This window comes from Pinus tabuliformis, chromosome 9, assembly GCF_031772625.1.
Source record: "Pinus tabuliformis cultivar Carrire ecotype Pingquan chromosome 9, CPIR1, whole genome shotgun sequence".
NCBI lineage: Eukaryota > Viridiplantae > Streptophyta > Pinopsida > Pinales > Pinaceae > Pinus > Pinus tabuliformis.
In genome coordinates, this window is record NC_142307.1 from 891547867 (window position 1) to 891570812 (window position 22946).

Below are 22946 nucleotides of genomic sequence, written 5' to 3' on the forward strand. Positions count from 1 at the left end.
ATCCTGAGATTGATTCATTGCACGAGAGCCCAATTGTACATGCTCAAATATATAAATTTATACAATTTGCCCTCTACCCATACAACATCCAGAATCACACCAGTACAGATCAACTCTCTCCTTTCATAATCCAACTGGTTGCACCATTTGCTCAAATGCATTGTCACTGGAGCGTACTAAACCCAAAATCAATCCACAACATAACAATCTTCAATATACAATGCTGAGGTCAAAGTCACGACCATAACTTTCTTCAGTCACATTGTTCTGTCGTACTCATGCACAGGTATACAACATTCTATTATCCATTAAAAATGGTAGAACGTATCACAATAATGCATTGGCCAGCATTCAATGTCATACTAAAATTTATGTATCAAATCTCCATACGAAATTCATATCTCAAATCAAAAATCCTTTCTGGCCACTACGTCTTGGTCATCAACTCACGAAACATAATGGTTGTGGAAGCCAGACCCCTCACAAAACACTGAAAACACATGAAAACCATTTCTCTGACTTCACACAATAAAGCACACAAGGACTTCTTCAAACTCGGTGAAATTTTCTTCAGACACTAAAACCTCAGATCTGCCTCAGAGATCTGACTGAGGCACCCGTCTGATCTGCGATATTCTGAAAACTTCAGACCTCGCAAACGGTACGATTCGTCCATTAACAAATCTCTGAATGATTTCCGCCGGCAGAGGAGAAATATTGTTTGGCCGCATATGATGATGACGATGCCTATTAGCAAGACCGCAGAACTTTGGTGAAAAGAGATTACCTGCACTGGAAGTTCAAAGCCCAACGAATCCCAAATAAACGTCAACAACCCAAGCGAATATCCCACATCACTTCTTCAGATCAAGATACGTTGTTTCTCCTCGGAACGATATTTTGAAATCGTGCTCTTTTGGAAGAGCGAATTAATTTTATGAGAAGCTCAATCAATTCCACACAAAAAGGATCATATCATCCTTGGTTTATATAGATTCATGAGAGGCCGACCAGACGATTTTAGGAGGGAAAATTGAAATTGAAATTGAAATTTGAATTTTGAGCCAAACCCTCCAAAAATTAATTTGCTTAAGAAACCCCTTCACATACCATTTGACCTTTTACTATTGATCCTCAAATGTACTTGCCACATGTAATTTAGGGTTTCCTTACAACAACCTTGTAACATGACTACTACATCATCACGCCTTATTTGCCCAATCCAATTGAATGCTGCCACATCAGCAACATTGAAACCAATAGTGTGATGCCACCTCAGCAGCCCTTGGGGTTTTGACCACGAAATGGGGCTTGCAACTTTGACCATGCATATCTCTCAAACCGTGAGGGCTCTCCTGGCATTCCAGATACCAATAAAATCAGCATGACAAGGAGAATCCAATGGCGAGGATCACAAAGGCAAACCTACTGATCTGTTGCTCCAAAAAACTCTAACAAAAGCGGGGTATCTCCATCTTCTAAGGAAACCAAACCCTAAAAAGTAAGGTTTCACCACTGCATCATCCTATGATAATGATCCTATGGACATTATCGGACCTCCAACTAAACTTGACATCAATGACAGTGTCTACACTCACTCTACATCCTCTACACCTGCTACACCTGCACCCACTTTGACTTCAATGAAAAAAATCCTTATCAATTTGTTGAAGGGCCTATTGATCCCTTGCATTGGAATGAAGTCAACTAATGACATGTATGCAACATTGATCATTCTAAGAATGTGCAGCAAACATTGGAATGTGTATCAAAATCGCCTTTAACGAATCAACACACTTGTATATGTAAGAGTTTTAGTCAGGATCAATAATCTGTCGGGATTGTGTTATATTCTTTGCATGACTACTTCCATGCGTTGTATGTTGCATGTCATATGAGGGTGGCAGCACCCCTTATTCAAGGGGATCACGGGGGAAAACACCACCTTGCTCATGGGGTTCATAGGTAGTGCCCCGCCCCCCCAAAATAACATGGGACTTTTGCATCCATTTTGGAAGCTTTCAACACAATTTTCGTTTTTAGCAATTTTGTGGTACATGGCAGTTTAACCCATGGTTTTGTAGTTCAAGTTAAAGAAATACAGTTGCATTCTAATTCAAGGTAAATGGATTGGTGGTTTGGATGTTGCGATATATATATATATATATATATATATATTCAAGGTAAATGGATTGGTGGTCAATGGATGTTGCGATATATATATATATATATATGCAGTCGAACCTATGGTTTTGTAGTTTCAGTTAAAGAAATACAATTGCATTCTAATTCAAGGTAAATGGATTGGCGGTCGATAGATGCTGCAATATATATATATATATATATATATATATCTTGTAATACTATAAAGAAAAATATATATTGAAAAGTCTGCTAGTTTTCCCGATTTGGGTTTCCAAGGTAAAATCTCTATGTTAATGGATGTGTGCGTCATTGCATCTTTTCTGTATTATTAAGAATCTATTTGCAGAAATTAATTTAGAAGGTTAAAACCTACATAATCATCTTTTGGCCCTTCACAATGAATAAGGATCAATTGGCCCTTCAACAATAAATGGAATCTCCGTGCCCTAAAAATCATTTGGGTAGAGTGTTTTTGGTTATGAATACATGCCTACTTTTGAACTACTCTAAATTGATTTCATCCAAGAAGAGACAAGCAGAGCAACAATTGCAGTTATAAATATTAGATCCTAACCAAGTCCTCATCAATAAGGTGAGGAAAGGAGAAAAGAAGGGACCCATGAAGGGTTACAAGGAACATTCATGTTCAATAAAAGATGGCAAGATATACTTCATTTGTGAAATGTTTCAAGTGCAACGAGATGGGCCACTATGCATTTCAATGTCATAAGAAGAAGATGACAATGAACAAGCAACAAAAGCAGCGTCAAGTCTTGTGAAAAGGTGTGGTAGAAGGTTGGCCTAGATAAGTTGCTTCCTGATCCAATGAAATGTGCTTTAATGCACGACTAAGACAAGATGACAAAGGTTTGGCAAAATAGCTTTGGTCATCTACCCTATGGAGCACTTGAAGGACTAAATGTGCTTCAGTGCACAACTATACACGCTGGCAAAGCTTTGGCACAATGGCTTTGGTCACCTGCACCATGGAGCACTGTCACACTTGAAGGACATTCAAGACCCAAAAGCCAAGAGTGTGCAAGGAATGGGTACTCAAAAAGCATACGAACACTACATTTCCAAGTACTGAACATAGATCAAGAAATATTTCTAATCCAAATATAAAAGATTAAAAATATCCAATCAATCTAATTATAAAAGATATATGATGTGTTTGTCCAAATGGTAATTAGATTAATTAGAAAAGTTATAAGTAGATTTATCAAATTATAAAATACTATTTAAATTTTAATCATCCGCACTTTTTATAATGTATTTGTCCAAATGATCCCATGATTGAAGTATTGCAAACACAATTAGGGTGATTCATTTAAATTTGATAGAAGAGTATTTAACAGAATTTTTCAGATGAGATGCTACATGTTTAATCAATTCATAAAAAGTGATGCTAGGATCATCACCATGTCAATACATTAAATGAAGAAGAAATTTCCAGACTTCTAAAACGAAACCAGTGAACAATTATTCAATCCTATGCATGCAGCAATATGTAATAGTATTCTAAAGACTATAGAGCATAAACCAAACATGTAGTTACAAAATATGAAGATCATAGGACTTGCCACCTTGCATTAGCATTTCAGTTATTGTGTTGTAAGTTAATGAGTATTGATCAATACTATTTGCATTTACACACATGGATAGATTTCCAGAGATGATTCCTCAACAAGAGCCATGTGTCATCAAGATTAATATCACTGGTTAAGATTGTTAATATTTTGAACAGAAAATTGAACCACTGCCATAACAGTGATATATAAATGCAACACTGTTTAAAAAGTAAATGTCAACCAACGCTTTATAACTTAATTATACACCCTGAATAGTTAAGTATATGAGCCAAATGCTGTGAAGACTCACATGACGCCAATTAGGTTTGAAAAGAAACAGATCCAATACAAACAAGTGTTTTATTTTACTTAACATAGGGAATGTTCTATGTTCAAAACACAACGGTTCATTTTAATTTCCAACCAGAAACATATAAATGACAGAGTGCTTCAATAATCACATGGGTATTGAATAATCGATGGTGTATTGAATAATAATAAAATGCTAATTTTTTGGGTTAATTTGTAAATTGAAACCAAAGGAGATGCTAACTAATTTGAATGTTTAGCCTCCTCAACCATATGGAATGAAGAATCATATGGAACATGTCTTGCGGCTTTGGAGGCTGGTTTATAATAAAATGTTTCTGAACTTGCTTGACTCTTCTTTGCATCTGGACATATTTATTTACAGGAATGGACTGGAGTATGGCCTTGAGATTTGGAATTTCAGACAAGGGAACCTGAACAGAGAAACTTGTCCAATTCAGTACGTCACTGAAGGGGAGAACATAGCTTTTGGAAATTATGACGGGCACACATTCACTGTAAATTGCCTCCACAATTCGAGGGCTGGCCACTTCGTATCCACTTGGGCATAGGCAATATTTGCTCTTCTTCATAAACCCATGATAAGATAATCCACTGGGGACACGCTCACTGACATGTATATCACTATCAGTGCCCTCTTTCCAATGCTTGAACAATAGGGGTCTCACAGGTCCATGATTTCCACCCGCAAAGAATGCCAAAATAGGTCTCTCCAGAGCAGATTGACCACCAACCAAGCCAGTCATTTCACCAGTATATAAATTCATCTCTGGAAGTGTTACATCTTTTGTCGGATTGAATCCTTCTGAAGTATTGGCATTACACAGAACACGGATTGAATTGTTGTACAATAATGGATTTGCGCTAGATGCAATCGGTGCCTGCATATACCCCAAGCAAAAGCATGCAATGCAATCAGAATTTTACAGACTACCGCTAGTAATGCTTGCATGTCAGGTATCATCTCACAAGCATATCTTCCAAGGTGATTTCCCTATTCCACAACAATATCAACGATAATCTTTGAAATAGGAAACAGGAAATAAAAGTAGCCTTACTAATCAAGACTACTAGATAAAACCATAACTTAAAACTGCCTCTGTTCCCTGCCCATCCTAAAATGAAATGTTTACCACTGTATTTTTGGTTGAAGTTGGATAAAAAATCATATTTAAATACTTCCTTTGTTTGCTGCCCACCCTAAACTGAAAATATGTTCAGATACACAAACATGTGTAAATTCAAAACAATAATTTTTGATAGGAAAAAAACCAATAGTCATTCAAAATAATTACTTTTGTGTGGAATGAAATCAAAGTTTTTGGGAGATGTTGCTTTGAATATTCTTACGGGAAATCATAGGCAAAACACACACAAAAAGGATTGAGAATTGAACATGTTTCTTTGAATCTTCTTAGGTAGAGCCCATACAAGAATGGATTGAAAATCCAACCTATGCTCATTCAAAACAATTATTTTTGGGTGGGATCAAGATCAAAACTTTTGGGACATGTTGCATCACAAGACTCTTACGCATAGCCCTAGGAAAATGCCATATAAGAGAATGAATTGAGAATCAAACCGAAGCTCATATAAAAACAACAATTATTTTGGGTGGATGGAGATTTAAATTTTTGGGACATGTTGCTCCAAAAACTATTAGGCAAAGGTTATACAAGAATGGATTAATAATGATTATGTTTGATGGCTATGTCACCAAGAAAAGGATGAAGAAATTGATACAGGTCAAACCATGGAGATTGAACCTCATTATAAAGGATGGGGTTCGAAGGGGAGGAGAGGGATTTTGAGATCTAAGGGTTTCCACAAATGTGCTGAAACCTTACTAATCTATGTTTTTTCACCTGTTGTTGCAACGTTGGTTTGTCTCTGTCATGGAAATTGTAGCTGAAATGGTGGATTATAGTGAGGATGACCTCACCAATCCAATACCTATTTTTTAGGCCCATGATGAGCTGGTAAAAATATAGAGGGTCGCTTATGCATTCAAAAAATAGAATGTCCTCCCTACAAATTCTATATTACTGGTGACAGATGGTCGACTTATGTTCAAGCAGGATCCCAGTCCATTCATTAATCATGTTGGCATGGAGGGAGACTTTGCCCTTGCATATGAAGATTATCAAGATAGAGTAGAGCCTTGATCCACTTTCCAAATAGGGGATGTCTGAAGACATGAGGATGTTGGGTTAGGTCAAAATTTGAATATAAACATAGTCTTCATAGAGTTGAAGCCTATACAAAAGGTATCCAAAGCTAGTAGTAGGAAAAAATGTATGCGTGTTGAGAATGATAGGGTGAAAATGGTGCTAGGGGTCAATGTTGGTATGAAGAGGCTCAAGGGATTGATGAGAAAAGCCCTAGGGGAATGTTTATTGGAAAAATTGTTAAAGGGGGATCATGAAACTCTCACTGGTGACTGGACGTGAGTTGACGCAAAGTTATGGGATAAATTCCTCATTTCCATCTCTTGCTAAGGGGTTCAATTTCTTTCAAGTGTGGGGGATGTGGACAAATTATCAATCAGGAATGTTCGTGGGATCTTTCCTACCTTGTGCTTAATAGGTGGTAACTAGGGCCTACTTTGCAAAGGGAAGAAATGAATATACATGTTTGGGTCCTTCTGTGAGGTCTTCTATTAGAATTCTAGATAAAAGAAGTGTTGAGGGACTTGGAAGATAGGTTTCTCATTTTATTGCAGTTGAAAAAAATTTCTATTCTCTAAGTGATAAGAAAATGGCTTGGATACTAATCAAGGTGGACATCAGGGATGAGATCTAGCTAAAGTGGAATATCAGAGACAATTCAATGTTGGTTTAGACATTGGATTATTGGAAGGTACCCTTATGTTGTTCAAAATGTTGAGAGGTTAGACACCCGTAGAAATATTGCAGTGCACAAAGGCAAGGCTGACAACCTAAGAAGAAGATTTGGGTAAGAATTGAGTATACTGAATAAGTATTCCCAAATTTACTTGTGGGATATGGGCAAAAGGTTTAGAAGGATGGTGATTTCTCAGCCTTGATGGCTCAATGTCAAGGTTCCCATGTAAACCAACATGTGAAGGAGGTCTCCTCCTTGGTGATAGCTATAGGAAAAGACTTAATAAGTAAAGGCTTTCATCCTCTTATTTCGAGTTTCAATAAAGCTTCTGAAGAGGAAATATATCCCATAGTTTCGACCTAAAGAGGGGTTTTCAAAACATTTACCTTTCCCAATTATGTCAACACCCTTAGACATTTTCCAAGAGAATTATATGCCTGCAACTGAGATAGAGGCTCAAAAGTTAAAGAGGGCGCTACCTCTAGACCTAGAAGCTTGGAAAAATACCCAACACAATTCCATGTTCTCTCCTTATCATCTGCGTCCTAGAAATACCAGTCTAGAAGATGAAGGTGGGGGGATTTAGTGAAGGTCGCTACAAATCCTGGTCTGGTAGGGAAGAGGTACTCAATCTAAAAAGTGAAGAAAATGGCCTCAAAAAAGGTTAGGGAAGGAAAACAAATGGAAATCAAAGGAGTCCTTAGAGGAGACAAAACCCAGGAGATGATCCAAGAAATAATGTTCCTTGGGGAAAAAGGTGTTGAAATACTTTCAGCCATGTTGAAGGGGTGGAAGTTTTTTTCCCTTAATATGTAGGGGTTATCTGGCAGTGTAGTGTCTAGTTGGAATGAGAGTTTCAAGGCTTTTTATTTGGTGTGCCTTTCTGTAAGCATTGTTCTATAGGGAAGGGCTAAATTTTTGGACTTCAAGTTTAGTATCGTTAATCTATATGCTCCTTACAATGAAAGAAATCAATTCTAGGAGAACTTGAAAGATCAACAAGTCTTTTCAAGGGACAATGTGATCTCATGTGGAGATTTGAATTTAACAATGAATGTTATGGGATTCTATGGTGAAGCTACAAGGTCTAACCCATATGGAAAATTACCTCAATTGACTTTTTGAAGAGCTCCAGCTAGTAGATGTGGAACCTCACAAACTTGTCCCTACATAGATAAATGCTAGAAGTAGTAGGGAAATGATCTCAGAAAGACTTGATTAGTTTCTAGTAGTTGGAAGGTGCTATAGGATGTAAGTAGGTATAAGTCTTGGTAGGTATGGGTAGGATCTCTTATCATTTACATATCTTCTTGTAGTTAGAGGTAAGAAACCAGAAATCTACTATATCTTTCAAATTTAATCACACATGGTTAAATGAGGAATATTTTTGATGTCTAATCACTAGTAGTTGAAAAAGGTACAAGGAATTCAATGGAGCCTCGACTGTGCAACAATTTTCAAGTAATCTAATTCATTTAAAAAAGGTGGTAGTAGATTGGAGTAGGGAGTGATCAAAAGCTAACCTAAAAGAATGAAGGAGGTTGGGGCAACCATACATGACCTTGTTGACCAAAATTCAAGAGGGATTTTTTCATTCGAGGAGTTTAGGAGGTTGAAGGATCTCAATAATTAAAGAAAAACCTTCCTAGAATGGAAGAGGCTAAGTGAAGGACTAAAATCTAGGCCATTTGGTTAGTGGAAGGTAAAAATAATACAAAGTTCTTTCACAACTTTAAAACCCACAGGAAGAGCTTTAATACCATTTGGAATTTGGTGGGACTAGATGGTACTAGGGATATGACTTACCCTGAACAAGTAAACATCACTTTCCAACTTTATTCAAGGAAAATGATGCATCCAATTAAAGGAAAATCATGGATGTGGTCATATTATTTCTATGATTTTTTGATGAGGATATGAATTCAACCATGGAAGTAGAAGTCAACCATGGGATCTTTCAAGAAGGAAAAATTCTTATCCCCAATGGCTGGACAGTCAAATTTTACAATGGATTTTATGATTTTCTAGAGGGTGAATTTCTACAAGTGATTGAGGAAACAAGAAGGTATAAATGAAACCTTCTTAGCACAAATACCAAAAAGGAATGATCCTATAAACTTTGAAAATTTTAGGCCAATTACTCTTTGCAATCATGTCAATAAGATTGTTTTGAAGATAATAGCTAACAAAATGAAGATCTCTCTGTCCACGGCCATTTTTTAGGAACAATTTTGATTTCTTTTCAATAGACAAATCCATGATTCAAATGGGACTACTCAATAGGGGTTACATTAAAAAAAAAATGGAAAATAGTTTGTAGTAGTTCTAAAAACTGATTTTTTGAGGGCATATGACAAAGTTAGCTAGCTGTTTCTAAGATTGGTCCTTTGCAATAACATTAAATCTTCAATTAGTTAATTGGATTATGGGTTTTTGGAATCAACTAACTTTGCATTTCTAATAAATGGCTCTCCCTTAGGTTTCTTAAAGGCCTCTATAAGGCTCAGGAAAGGCTGCCCTCTGTCCCCTTTCTTGTTTCTTTTAATGGTAGAGGGTCTCAACAAGTTAATAAACAAAGATAGGATATAGGGGTTCATCAGAGGCATCAAATTTGCAAGAACAATAGTGGTCACACATTATTTGTTGATGATGTTTTACTTTTTGGGAGAGGTAATTTCAAGGAGATGATTTACTTGATATCTTTAGCAGATCTATTTTGCAAAGCTTCAAGAAGGGAAATCAACAAGAACACATCTTGTTTATTGGTTAATGGACTGAGTGATCAAATGAAGACTTGAACAACTTTTTCCCATGATGATTGAACCCTTGGACATAGGACTTAAGTGCCTAGGTTTTTACTTAAAGTCTAACTACTACAAATTTGCAAATTGCATGTGGTTTGTTAAAAAGATTGAAGGTAGAATCACCCGTTGGTGTCACAGATGGCTATCTTGAGGAGCTAGGCTAGTGTTGGTAAAATTGGTTTAGAAAGCATTCTTATATATTGGCTTTCTATTGGACACATTCCAAAATGTATTTTAGAGAAGATTAGAAAAAAAAAATGTTTCAATTTTCTTTGGTTTGGCAAAAGAATGGAAGAAGAGATATCACTTGTAAAGTGGACCAAGATAGCCAACCTAAGGTTCTTGGAGTTTTGGGGCTAAAGAATATGTTTGTGTTATACCAAGATTTAGTAGAAAAAATCCTTTGGTGACTCTTGTTAGACAGAGGTATTTTGGGCAAAGGGATGAATGTTGAGCACCTTACAAGGAACCAGAAGAATGTATTAGACAATATAGAAAGATTTTAAGATTCTTAAAAGGGCTTGAAATGTCTAGAAAGGTTTTGGCAAAAGCCTTTCACATATTAGACAACTGGATGGCTTGGAAAATCAGGAAAGGCAATAAGTTGGCGATAGGTAAGGACCCTCAATTGGTTGTAATGGAAATTACAACTTTTCAGGATCCTCCTTTTGTCACTGCATGAAAAAGGATTAACCAAATTAGAAAATGTTAATGATGTGACATACATGGTTTATGATAGTTTGCCAAGTATAGAAATCTATGGAGGATTTAAAACTACAAGATTATTAGGCTATTGAATGGACCCAATGCTGTAATTTATTAAAGCAAAATGCCATTTGTTTACTAGAAATCCAAGTTATGCTTCTAACTTTAGTGAAGAGCAAGGTGCAACAAGACTGTGATGGTGGAAAGCAATGTGGAAATTAGTTTGCCCTTTAAAAAAACTAAGTTTTCATTGTCTTGTGTTGGCAAACAAAGTGTTAATGTGGGACAATGGTTGAAACAGGAGATGGATTGAACCTTGATGGTGTTATATAAACAAGTGAAGTTGTGTACCACTTATTTGTACTTTGTCCATTTTCTAAGTTTTTTTGGACTTGTAGGAATGTTATCACATCAAAACATCAAATAAGACTTTCTTTCGGAGAAGGCAAGAAACCTCCCAAAAAAAATTGTTCCAAGAATATTAGAGGACCATTGGATTGGTTAGACTAGGCCCTGGGCAATTGTCAAGGTAACATGAGGTTTGTGGAACTAGGGCTTTACTCTTTTTGGATAATGCTCATTATATCTCATTAAAGTATGGTGCAACTTTTGGTACTAATAGTGGCATTGAGCTCTATGCCTTTTGAATCTTACTCAAAATAACAATGGATATACAGGTGACAGGACTGTAGGTCTTAGGGCACTCAAACAGTTTGGTCAATTGGGCAATTGGGAAAATCCAAATTTAAAATTTGGTTTTGGAGCCATTTGTGGGAAGGATTGTAGGTTTAAGGGTCCTTTTTGAGGATATTTCCTTTGCTCATATATAAAGGAATTTTAATCACAAACGAGAGCAATTATCCAAGGAAGCTCTTACGCTAGAGGAAGGTGTACTGACTACGCAAGAAGGTAGGGATTCAATCCCCTTAGCATTGGAAGTTCAAACTCTCTTTGATTTTTTCCTTAGTTGCTTGTGGTGTTGGTTCATATATCTCAAGAGCGATGGAAAGCCAATTCTTGGTTTTACGGCTGTTGGTTAATTTTGATAAAAGTCTTGAAATGTAGACAATTTTATGGCTGAACGGTGAATGTAATGTTCTGATGTAAGTTTAAGTAATTCTAATGCTCTAGGTGGTGGATAATCAAGGTCTTTTGAGCTGAGCCGAAAAGCTAGTAGAAGCATATTCTCATTTCTCTTATGAAATATCAAACATATGGATTATTTTTCCTGGAAAGAAAAGGGAGGGATTGAGAATCAAACCTATGCTCACAAAATATTGGGTGGAGTGGGATTAAAACTTATTAACATGTTGTTTCCAAGATTCTTAGGCAGCACCATACAAGAGTTGATTGAGAATCAAAACTCTACTTTCTCGAACCAATCAATTTTGGGTGGTGATGATCAAAGCTTTTCGCACATGTTACTTCAAAGATTCTCAGAAGTAGACTGGTGGGAGTCCATCAAAACTCCAAAGTTCAATTTGTAGTCGATTTCTCTATGGCTTTAACTGAGAAATCTCCAAGGAACATGGAGATCAAGATTTGGTTTCTCTTTAACAAAATAAGTAAAGAAAATTAAAAATAAGATAACGCTCAGGGAGATAAAACAGAATCCGTACATACCCAGTCGTGGCATGACAGCATGAAATGATCGGCCCCCTGACTTCTGTTCCAAAACGAGTACTTGTTGGCAACCACGTGAATATAATCTGCCATGAAGCGTTGTAAGGGCTTGAGATCATATGAATAGGGCTTGTAAATGTAGCTCACCATCAGGGTTACGCTGAAGGGAAGAAAAAAAACATGGGCATCCTCCGGATTCGATGTCAGGAACCGATTCCCCAGTTCAAGCTCGTCAATGAACCTGCCTTCCGTCGTATAGATATTCTTACACGGCCCAATGTGTACCAGAGGCGGTTCCCCATCTCGGTATAAGAAGATCTTGAAACGCTTCCACATTTCCCGATAGCTCCTGATGACATAAACATAGAAAAATACAAATCAAATGTCTTTCTAACAGTGACCAAAATCCATGGATTAAAATATGATCAATCTACTTCAAGATTCATATATAGAGTTCAGATATAACTCGTACTGATGAAAGGCAACGACATTTTTGTAGATGTCACTAGTGGAAATGTTACCCCCGGGAGCCCCTTTCTGTTCTCCATGCAAAACCGCTCTCCTTATTGAAGCCCGAGCGCGCCTCAGGTCGATTTCCACCTTCGGAATACCACGTCTTTCTTGCTTCTGCTCCTGGCATATGCATCCGGAAATTTGATTCAATTTCTACTAAAATCAAACATGAATATTCTCCTGCTGGTCAGTCTTTTCTCTTTTAAGTTTACAATTGGTGATGTCCAAAAATAACATTACAGTACAGGGGAATTGAACCAGTGACTTATATGGTAAGGAATTCAACTAGTGACTTAATATGTAAAAGTGCTTTAAAGACACACTGAATTATCCAAGACCCCATGAACCTACCATTCTGTATTATAAATTCCAGGATAACATATGTAAACATTCAAGGATTACATATGTAAAAATTCAAAGATTGCATATGTAAAAGCACTGATATTTACCTCATTGACAGGGCTTCTGTTATGAGGAACTACAGCAGGTGAACCGACCAAGGATGAACCATGCGAAGGCAATCCATAATTCGATATTGCATGAGATTGTGATGAAATATATGATAACAGAAGATTAACATGATATGTGTCAAAGATGGAAAAGCTGGCGATGATTAATACCAGAACCAGGGCGAGACTCCACTTAAAGCTGCGCACTCCCTCCATAACAGCCAGTCTTCATGGCACATCGCCACCCCCCACTTATATGGGGGTAAACGCCCAAATCTCTGGCGTTCTCTTCCGCTTCTCATGCTTTCTCCGACCAATTCTGCAAATTCACTACTAACCGACTTCAACCCAAGATCTGATAATTCCACAAAAAGAGCAATTCGTTTCATATTCTGTTTGATTTCTTCCTCTTCTCATGCATGCAGAGCTCTATCAACCCACGTCTGCAGGTGGTTGTGAAAGATAAATGTACTAGATAATAATTGGATCGATATACAGATGTCGCCGAACGCGGGGGAGGAATGGAGAAATGGCGGCAAGCTGGGGTTGGCCGTGGCCCGCCACCCGAGACATACTCGATTTACATCTGGCGGCCGCGATCGGGGGCTCAACGAGAAGATGTGGCTGGGCCGACGGCGGCAGGGCGAAACATACTCTTGTTCCAGCTAGCCCCCGGGATCTGGCGCTCAATGAGAACATGCGGCTGGGCCGACGGCGGAAGAGTTTGATCTTCGATTAAAGTCGAAAGCAAACTAAACTAATCTTTGCAATCTGTTAGTCTAACGAGAGTTTGAGCTTCAATTGACTTCAGAGAAGACATGAAGTGAAAGCAAACTAATTAATCTTGGCATGCTATCATAACCATAATTAACCTGCTCCGCATGCATGATGCGAAGGCCAGCAATCGTCCAAGGTTAAACCAAGTTTGCTAATATTGCCATATATCGACAAATAATGTCAAATTATTGAAAATTTTATATTAAATATATACATAAAAGTTCAACCAACCAGCAAATATATTAAGAAAGTTTGATGGGCTTGAGTATGCCTTAAAACTGCTTTGACTCGGCTAAGATCTCATTTTTCTAGAACATAAGGAAATAAGTTAATGCTCGAAGATCCAGAGACATCTCACAGGAGTGAAAGTATGCCCTCTTACGAATCACCAATGAGTAATTCCAAGTGACATGGTTTTCCTTGAATAACAGTGATGAATGGGCATGCATTCCCAGATAGGAGCCAGTGATGGCTATCCCCACTATTGGTTTGACAATTAAGTTATGATAAGTTTTCTCACTATTTAAAAAAAATATTAAGAAAGTTTGAGTAAAATATCAAACAGGGTAGCAAAAAGCATTTTGTGATTGGGAGAGTGATTCATAACAATCCTTAGGGCTAGCCATATTGATGGATATCACTTGAACAATGCCATACAAAGAATTGTATTTAACAATGACTTGTATCTAACATTTTTTTCAAGCCCAGGGGACTTTCTAGTGCAAGATACATCAAGAGTTAAAAGAGCTTCTTGTTGTATGGCTAGAGTGAAGAAGGTCAATTATGAGATTATTTTACTATTTCCTTAGCTTGAATTGAATAACCCAACCAACTTGATTATATGGACTTCCTTCCAAAGCACTAAGATTGCCTAAAATGGTATAGGGTGATAACATAAACCCCTATCTTATCTACCTATTGCAACTCTTCCACACAACACTCCATTCAATGTTTTAGGGATTCACAAAATGAGAGTGTAGGGTACTCCCACAAGCAATACAAGTAAAAAGAATTCATTGAAGTAACTAAAAATGCATGCATGCACAAAAAATGAGAGGAAAGTAACGATACAAGTTTCTATATTAAACATCAACATGAAATTTTCAAGTGCATGTAGTGTCAATGCGCTCTTGTTGTTGCAACAATTATCACAAAACAAGATAAAGCCAAAGCCATCCTCATTGGATGACCAACAATCTAAGTCTTAGTTGAATTTACATCTATCATACAATGCTCAAAAGATTTTTCTTTGGCATAGTTGACATACTGCTTACATAAATTTGCTACAATTGGTGTTCTTTCCCACTATGTTTTTGGTTCCTATTCAATTTTGCTTCTTCTCCAAGGGTTATGGGCTCTATGACTTTACCCAATCATTAGTCCTCTTGTTCACTTCTCTAGGCTCATTGCCCTTTCTTCACTCCTTCATGAGCTACAAACTCATTCTTTTACATGAATCTGCAATTTTTCCCAACTTTGTTGTTGGAACTACTCCTTTTTCCCCAATAAATGATTCTACCTAGTGTCCTTTACTATAACCCAATTCTTTCCACTAGGATCGATTTCTTTTCTCATAGTGTCTCTCCCTATTCTTCTTCCTTCATCTTCTAATTTTATCACTTCTCTTCTACATTTTCTTTTATTTTCTCATCATGCCATCTTTTGTCTTTCCTCTTCCTTTTATGCTTTATGTCTTCTCTACTTGTTTGTATGGAAACCCTCATGAATCAAACAATGTCCCCTTCCTCTCTCTTTTTTGGCATTTTCTCTTTCTCCCTACATAACTCATGTTCAATGACCTCATTAACCATCATAAAGTGTGCCAACTTCTATTATGAAGTAGTAATGTGGAGGCGTTTATAGGAGTTTATAGGGGACATAGGTCCTTCTTCTTTGAATCACATGAAATAATCATTGGAGGCTTAAGGAACATGGAATTCCTTAATACCGTATCTTTATCTTATGCTTTATCCCTTGACTACTACATCAATGGTCAATCTTGAGTGAGAAAGATTTAAGACTTGGTGTTTTCGCAAAATCTATTTAAGCTCTTCCTCATTCATACCCCGCAAAGATCCATAGGCTTCCAAAGGGTTGATTGAGGAAGAAGGATATGATGATTAAGGAATGCACCACTCCCTATGGCTCTCCCTCCTACATGCACATCCATGGACTCTCTTAATATTATGCTCTTACATCACACTGCCAAGATACAATTGAAAACCATGATCTCATATTTTTTTTTAACACGATCGGGTACTTTTCTATTATAAAAAACTGCTAATAGCGAGTGTTGTTACAAAGAGTGAAAGAGGAAGAAGAAGAGAAGTCCAAAATGGGTGCGCAGACCCTGACTTCTTGAGAGTAAACTTAAAAAGGATAGATTGAAATAAGAAGCGGTTGTATTGCCTTACAAAAAGACCTGCGAGTAAGCAAAATTTACTGGACATTTGATTGATTACCAAAACTGGTTGACAGAGTCTTCGATCTGAGGTTCCTTCTTGATGCTTGCTTTGGTTGATGCCTCAGCTTGCATGCTCTGAGTGATATTTTTGATGTGAGATATGGCCTCTTCCATGTGATTACATTTTTCTTTTAGGCTCTCGATCTCGGCTCTTTGTTTTTCCAGTTTCTTTCTCTTGGATCGACTATCTGCCTGAAAATCTTCTTTGAGTTCATTGAAATGTTTAATGAACCTGGCTATCATGAAGCAATGTTGTTTGCAGAGCGTGCAGGTGTTGTTGCCAAGCACACGGTCCAGCGGGTTCTCAGGTTGGTCTCTGCCTTCCTGGTTCACGTTCTGCATTCTGTTTTCTGAAGTCTCTGCCATGGCTAGGGAGCTAAAAGAGAAGAGGACAGCCGTGGAGGAGAAGAGAGTCAGCGACAAATAAACCTGAAGATAACAAAAGTTATACCTGAATACTTTAGAGGGGAAGCGCACTTCAATGATGCTCAGGGAACTGCCTCGCTTGTTGCAGAGCTTCTGGATCCGATTGTATGAAGAAAGGTCTCTGATCTCCAGGAGGAAGACAATCGAAATACTGAGGCGCACAAGATTGAGAGGGTTGAGGGGGGTATAAATCAGAGCGGAGGTGGAAGGGGGCGATGGGAGTGATGTGAAGATGTGGATTTGCACTGGATGAAGATCAGGGGAAGGATTTTTGTCGTAGTTTATAAAGATCTTGAAATGACTGATGTCAGGAGATAGCTTAGATAAATCACGGGAATAGTGAGAGATACGGGTCCTGTTTGCATACCAGTACCTTCGGGTGAGGCTCGATGCAGGAGGAGGAGCTTGGTTCGAGGCGGGACGGATTACTTGCAGCATGATTGAGTGTGGCCTGGGATCACGAGAAGGATTGCAGAGAATGATTGCGTCAGAATTTAAAGAGGAGCTGATTAGACTTGTCTGAGGATTTGACTGACCTCTGGATTGATTACGGGATTGCTTTGCCATAGATGAGCTCGTTCTCCTTGACTTGACCGATCTGCCTGGATGTTGCCATGGAGGCAAAATGATCTGCTTCCTTATTATTGTCTCTCAGAACATGTTTGAATAATGTATCCCCCAGTTCCTGTAGATTGTCTAAAATTCTGATTTTTACGTTGTTAAGAACCTCTTTTTTGAACTGTGTCCCCGACACCATGGCTGCGATAACAATGGCCGAATCTCCAACTATTATAGGGTTCCTGAGTTTTAACCTGTTCAAAATGGAGGTGCCTAAATAGAGACTGTATGCTTCTGCCAAATTGTTGGACATTTGTCCCAATCCCCATTCATAGCTCACTAAGGTTTTCCCTTGGCTATCCTTTATGATACCCCCGGCTCCTGCTTTCCCTGGGTTGTTCTTGGAGGCACCATCGAAGAACAGAGTGTGGCGTTTTTGGTCAAGGATCCACTGACTTACTTCTTCCTTTGTGCCCCTGATCTTCCATTGAGTTCTTCTCATGCTGCCTTTGGGATAATCCGAGCATACTTTGCTGAATTTGATATGGAATTTGCTGAGCCATTCCTCCTCTTCTTTGTGCCAGTTGGTTCGCTCTGGGGGAGCTGCTAAATTTGCGCTTACTGTTTCAGAGATGAGGGCAATTGTTTTGGCCAAAATTCGGGCAGGATTGGGCTTTTTGTCGTTGAAGATACAGTTATTCCTGGCAAGCCATATTTGCCAGCAAAGAGTGGCTGGGATGCATTTCCAAACTCGGGTTATGATGCCTTTGCCTTTCTTGGAGAAGGGGTAGAGTCTTGCCCATTTTTTTTGCAGGGATGGAAGCTGATTATTTGTTTCTTCGATTTCCAAAGGGCTGGTCATCTGTTTCCAGCAACTTTGAGCAAGAGGGCATTGGAAGAACAAGTGGTGACTACTTTCCTCCTCAGTTCTACAGAAACAACAAATTGAAGGCCCTACAATGCCTCTTTTCCTTAAGTTTTCAGCTGTGAGCACTTTACCTTTGAGGAGAGTCCAGTTGAAATGTTTGACCTTAGGAATGCATTCTGTTTTCCAAACCGTTGTGGAGAGATTCCAGTTCTCTGTTGGATTGAGAGTCTGAAGGAATTTGTATCCATCTCTGACCGTGAATTTACCTCCACTTGGTTCCCATATATACCTGTCAACAGCCCCTAAATTGGTAGGAGCGGCACCTGAGAGCGAGGCCTTGAGGTTGAGCCACAAATCTTCAATATCTATGGGAGGCTTTATATCCTTCCAGCCCTGCCAAACATTGTGCTCCCAGGTAGAAATATCGTACAAGGTGTGTAAGTTTTTTGATTCCATCCAAGTCTGCAAGGGCCTGAGATTTTGGTTGAGGTTTCTCGGTTTTGTGCCCATGATTTTATCCTTCCATATATTAATCTCCTTGCCACTGCCCGGCACTTTGGATATGTTGTCCCTAAACTGAGGGAGGACCTTTTTAATGAGCTTCCAGACTGAGGTGCAAGGCCGCTCAGCAATTGTTTCTGAGAGAAGATTTGAGTTTGCTCCATTGAGGTATTTCTTTGATAGCACATCCACCCACCAGGCGCCTTTGTCAGTGAGTAATCTCCAGGTCAGTTTGAGTCCCATGGCGCGGTTGGAGAGGCTTGGAATTTTTATGGCTAGGCCTCCCTTTTCATAAGGCAGAGTGACCTGCTCCCATTTGACTAAACTGAATTTTTTTGAGTCTTGCCTCCCCCCTTGCCACAGGAAACTTCTCATGAGCAGTTCCATATGCTTGTGAATGCTGGCTGGAGCCAAGGTGACCGCATACTGATAGATGGGGAGGGCCGAAAGGATTGCCTTTATTAAGGTTGATCTGCCCGCTAGGTTGAGCCATGAAACTCCCCAGCTCAGAAGTAAGCCTCTCATTTTTTCAATATGACTGGTCCAGATCTCTGCCTTGATTGTTGCTTTGGCTAAAGGCAAGCCAAGGTATGAAAAATAGCTCCAATTCCCTTGAATTGGAATGTCCAGAATATTGGAGATTCTTTTCTTGATTTGGTCAGGGACATTCCAAGTGTAAATCTTGCATTTTTTGTTATTCAATAATCCTCCTGAGGCATCTAGGAAGGCGTTCAGGACATTCTTAAATCTTTTGGCCATTATGCTTGAGGCACCCCCGATGAGGAGGGTGTCATCCGCAAAGAGAGAGTGATTGATCTCTTTGGTCCCTCTTTCTATGCCAATTCCAGTGATCAGTTTTTGTTTGCGGAGTTTTTCCAGTTGAGCGCTCAAAGTTTCTGCCATGATGATGTACAAGAACGGGGAGAGAGGACAGCCTTGCCTCAGCCCCCGGGTGCTTCTGAAAGATCTGCTCGGGCGGCCATTAATCAGTGGGGCAGTCCATGGATTGGAAATGCAACCAAAAATGATATTTATGAAATTGTTTGAGATCCCAAATTTTTTGAGGACAGCTGATAGGAAGTGATGATCGACTCTATCGAAGGCATTTGCCATGTCTAGTTTAATTATCATGCCTCTTTCCTCTCTGCTGATACTGCTGTGAATTGCCTCTTGGATGAGGATGACATTGTCAGTGATCTGCCTGTGGGGGACAAAACCTCCTTGGTTCTCAGAGATAAGATGGGGGAGGAGCTTTTTAAGTCTGTTGGCTAGGATTTTGGTTACAATCTTGTAAGAGACATTGCAAAGGGAAATTGGTCTAAAGCGGTCAAAGGAACGGGGATTAGGGTCCTTGGGGATAAGAGCAAGGTGGGAGGATTTAGTGTTGTCTCCCATCTTGAAGTTTTTGAAGACATTCTTGACCATCCTTACAAAATCTTTCTTAATGGTATTCCAATGATTTCGAAAGAAGGCCACCGTGAAGCCATCCGGCCCCGGGGCTTTATCCTGTTGCATGCTAAATGCTGCGAGTCTGATTTCTTCTTCTGTGATCTCCTGATCCAGCTCTTGATTTTGAAGGTCGGAGATTTTGTTCTCTACCGCACTGAGAAAGTCTGAGCTGTCCGACTGCTGAGGGGCTGCTGTTAGAAGGGAGTTGAAGTGGTTGAAAGCTGCCTCTTTGATTTCTTCTTGCTCATTGATCTCTCTCCCATCGACCACTATTTTGTCTATCTGATTTCTTGCACGCCTGAGCTTTATACTATTATGGAAAAAGGATGTATTTTTGTCTCCAGCCTTTAGCCATAGGCATCTTGATTTCTGCCTGTGGTCTTCTTCCTCAAGTCTGTTTTGCCTGTATAATTCTCTGTACATTGCGTTTTCATGGTTTATGTCTTCAGCTGTAGGCTGGCTGTTTTCTTTTTCTTTGTTCCACTGTTCCATCTGCTCTTTGAGATCCTCCTTTTTCTTCTTCTCCATTGCAGCATTTTCCTTGGCCCACTTTTTAATGACTGTTCTCAGATTTTTTAGTTTGGTTTCCCAGACATAGCTTGGGGATCCCACAACTTCCTTTGCCCACTGAGTTTGAATGAGAGAACTGAATTTTTCATTCTGGTCCCACGATTTGTTGTATTTGAATGGGAGAGGTCCCAGATTTCTCCCTTTTTCCATATACAACACCACAGGTTTGTGGTCAGAGGCCGAAGCCTGAATTATTTTGCTTTTAATGAGAGCGTGGCTTGCTGCTATTCCTTCCTGTATTAGAAATCTGTCAAGCCTTTCTTTTATGTTGTGACTGCCTGTTCTTTTATTACTCCATGTGTATTTCCCGTTGCAGAGAGGGATGTCGATGAGGTTGTGAGTCTGGATTATGACTTCCAGCGCTTCTCTTGAGGGGTCCGAATGAAAATTTCCTCCAAACTTTTCATCCGTGTTTCTTATGAGGTTTAAGTCTCCTCCCAGGATTATGTTCCTATCCGGAGAGGCTAGTAGTTCAGAGGATAAAGAGTCCCAGCAAGATGCTTTGTCCCGGTAGTGATTAGGTGCGTAGATGTTGTAGATGCTGAAGACTTCTTGTGAGACTTTGTTTCTGAGATCGGATTTGATCCACCAGTTGCAAGACTGAAAGTTGGTGGGAGTCCATTTATTTTTGTTCCAGAGTGTTCCTATGCCTCCTGAGGCGCCTTCTGAGCCTGTAGAGAAACCTTCAAAATTTTTGAATCTTTTTATTTGGTTTTGGAATTCTTGGTCTGATAACTTGGTCTCCTGGATGAGGAAAATTTCTGGCTGCTCCTGGCTTATTAGATCGCGGACTGCGTTTATTTTTGGGGAGGAGCCCATCCCCCTACAATTCCAAGAGACCAGATTCATCATTTCCCAGACTTTGGATGAGTCCCAATCCGCTCCTTTGATTTTTCTCCACTTCCTTTTTGCTTATCTAGGTAGGAATCCATTGGTTGTTGTGCTCCAGTTGCCATATCTTTCACTGCTGCCTCATCTCTGAGCTCTTTATTTGATTTTCTGCCTACTTTTCTTGGCGGGTCTAATGGAATATTGGTTTCTTTCAGTTTGTTTCTGGTGAGAATTCTCTCTATAGTTGGAGGGGGGGAGGGAGGAGGGATTGAGGGCGAGGAAATTACAGCGAGTGTGGTTCGGGGGGATGGAGGGGGGGAGGGGAGGTTTTCGACTTCCAGAGATTCGAAAGGGTTGGAGGAGGATGGGAAGGATGGAGTGGAGGTGGGAGGAGGGGGAGGAGGAGGAGGGAGGTTTCCTGAAGGGGGCTGAGAGGATGTCCCTTGGTTGACTGAGGGTTTTTTTCTCTTGACTTGTTCCCAGTGACCTTCTGATTGTTCTTCATTTTCAGTGGGTTCATTTATTTTTAGCTTGCTACATCTATTTGCAAAATGTCCATATTCGTGACATACCTTGCATTTGAAGGGGAGTTGTTCGTAGTCAAGTTGTTGGATGTGCGTCCATTGATCAACTTTAATCTTGATGGCTTCCGGCAGGCCTTTCCCGAGGTCTACTTCAACGCAAATCCTGGCGCATGCATGCATGTTCTCCCTTGGCTCAGATCTGTCAATGAATTTTCCTACTGCATTCCCTATTGCCTTGACTGATTCGTCCCCCCAGCAGTGGAGCGGAAGATGTGGGAGGCGGACCCAGACCGGGACTGCGTTTGGGATGTCCATTTCCGGATCGAAGTCTGGGGTCCATCTGTTTAGGTAGAGGCCTCTTGAGTCCATAAAGTAAGGCCCATTTCTGAATATGAGGTTCCTGTCTTCCTTGGATTCGAATATGAAGGTGTAATAGCCCCTTCCGCAGAATCTGATAGCTATTTTCCCTTGGATCATGGCGTTCCAGTTGCGCTCCACCCATTTTTGCACTGTTCTTGGAGATGGCCATAAACCTGTAAACTGGCCAACCAGGCCTCTTTCAGCGAGTGTTATTGCCGATTTTCGTGGAAGGGATGGAGGGAGCGAGACCTCAGGTATTTCATCGAGACGCTTGATAAACTTCGATTCAGAGGGTCGCGGTCTTGATGCAGCTCTCTCAGGAAGCAACGAGGCGAAAAGAACTTCATAGTTTTCAGGGTCCGGAGGGGTGGGGATGGCGTTCCCAGCCATTTAGAACTGCGAAGCCAGGATGGAAGAAACAAAGGCGCAGGGGCCCCAGAGCAGCACCGGCAGGAGGCCCGTGTCAGGAGCAGGCAGATGGGAGGGCAGGGGCTGTCGGCAGCCCTGCCAGTCAGGCCTGGGGGGCAGAACCAGGCGAGGGCGGGAGGAAGTTTGAATCGCGCGCGCAGAGCTCCACTCTCTACTCCAACAATTTTTCACCCTAGACTAACGTTAGCATTAGTCTAACCAGTCC

The 22946-nt window shown here is 39.8% G+C and overlaps 2 protein-coding genes across 2 annotated transcripts; both read right to left on the reverse strand.

Annotated features, from left to right (window-relative positions):
* Positions 1–4264: 4264 nt before the first annotated feature.
* Positions 4265–12989, reverse strand: LOC149151633 (putative glycosyltransferase At5g03795). Its single transcript, XM_089443216.1, has 5 exons — positions 12985–12989; positions 12887–12890; positions 12495–12655; positions 12023–12371; positions 4265–4927 (listed from the first exon to the last, which is right to left on the reverse strand). The coding sequence occupies exons 1-5, from the start codon at positions 12987–12989 to the stop codon at positions 4265–4267; spliced, it is 1182 nt and encodes a 393-aa protein (XP_089299342.1).
* A 4209-nt stretch (positions 12990–17198) lies between these two features.
* On the reverse strand, positions 17199–22702 carry LOC149151634 (uncharacterized). The gene is made up of 2 exons (XM_089443217.1): positions 22001–22702; positions 17199–20831 (listed from the first exon to the last, which is right to left on the reverse strand). The coding sequence occupies exons 1-2, from the start codon at positions 22700–22702 to the stop codon at positions 17199–17201; spliced, it is 4335 nt and encodes a 1444-aa protein (XP_089299343.1).
* Between the last annotated feature and the right edge of the window lie 244 nt (positions 22703–22946).

Coding starts and splice junctions, on each gene's coding strand:
- LOC149151633 (XM_089443216.1), bottom strand. Junction 12,372..12,494: donor AATGTCGTTGCCTTTCATCA/GTACGAGTTATA, acceptor TTATGTCATCAG/GAGCTATCGGGAAATGTGGA. Junction 4,928..12,022: donor TGCTGTCATGCCACGACTGG/GTATGTACGGAT, acceptor GGGTATATGCAG/GCACCGATTGCATCTAGCGC.
- LOC149151634 (XM_089443217.1), bottom strand. CDS start 22,702: ATGGCTGGGAACGCCATCCCCACCCCTCCGGACCCTGAAAACTATGAA. Junction 20,832..22,000: donor AACTCCCCTTCAAATGCAAG/GTATGTCACGAA, acceptor TTTCTAATACAG/GAAGGAATAGCAGCAAGCCA.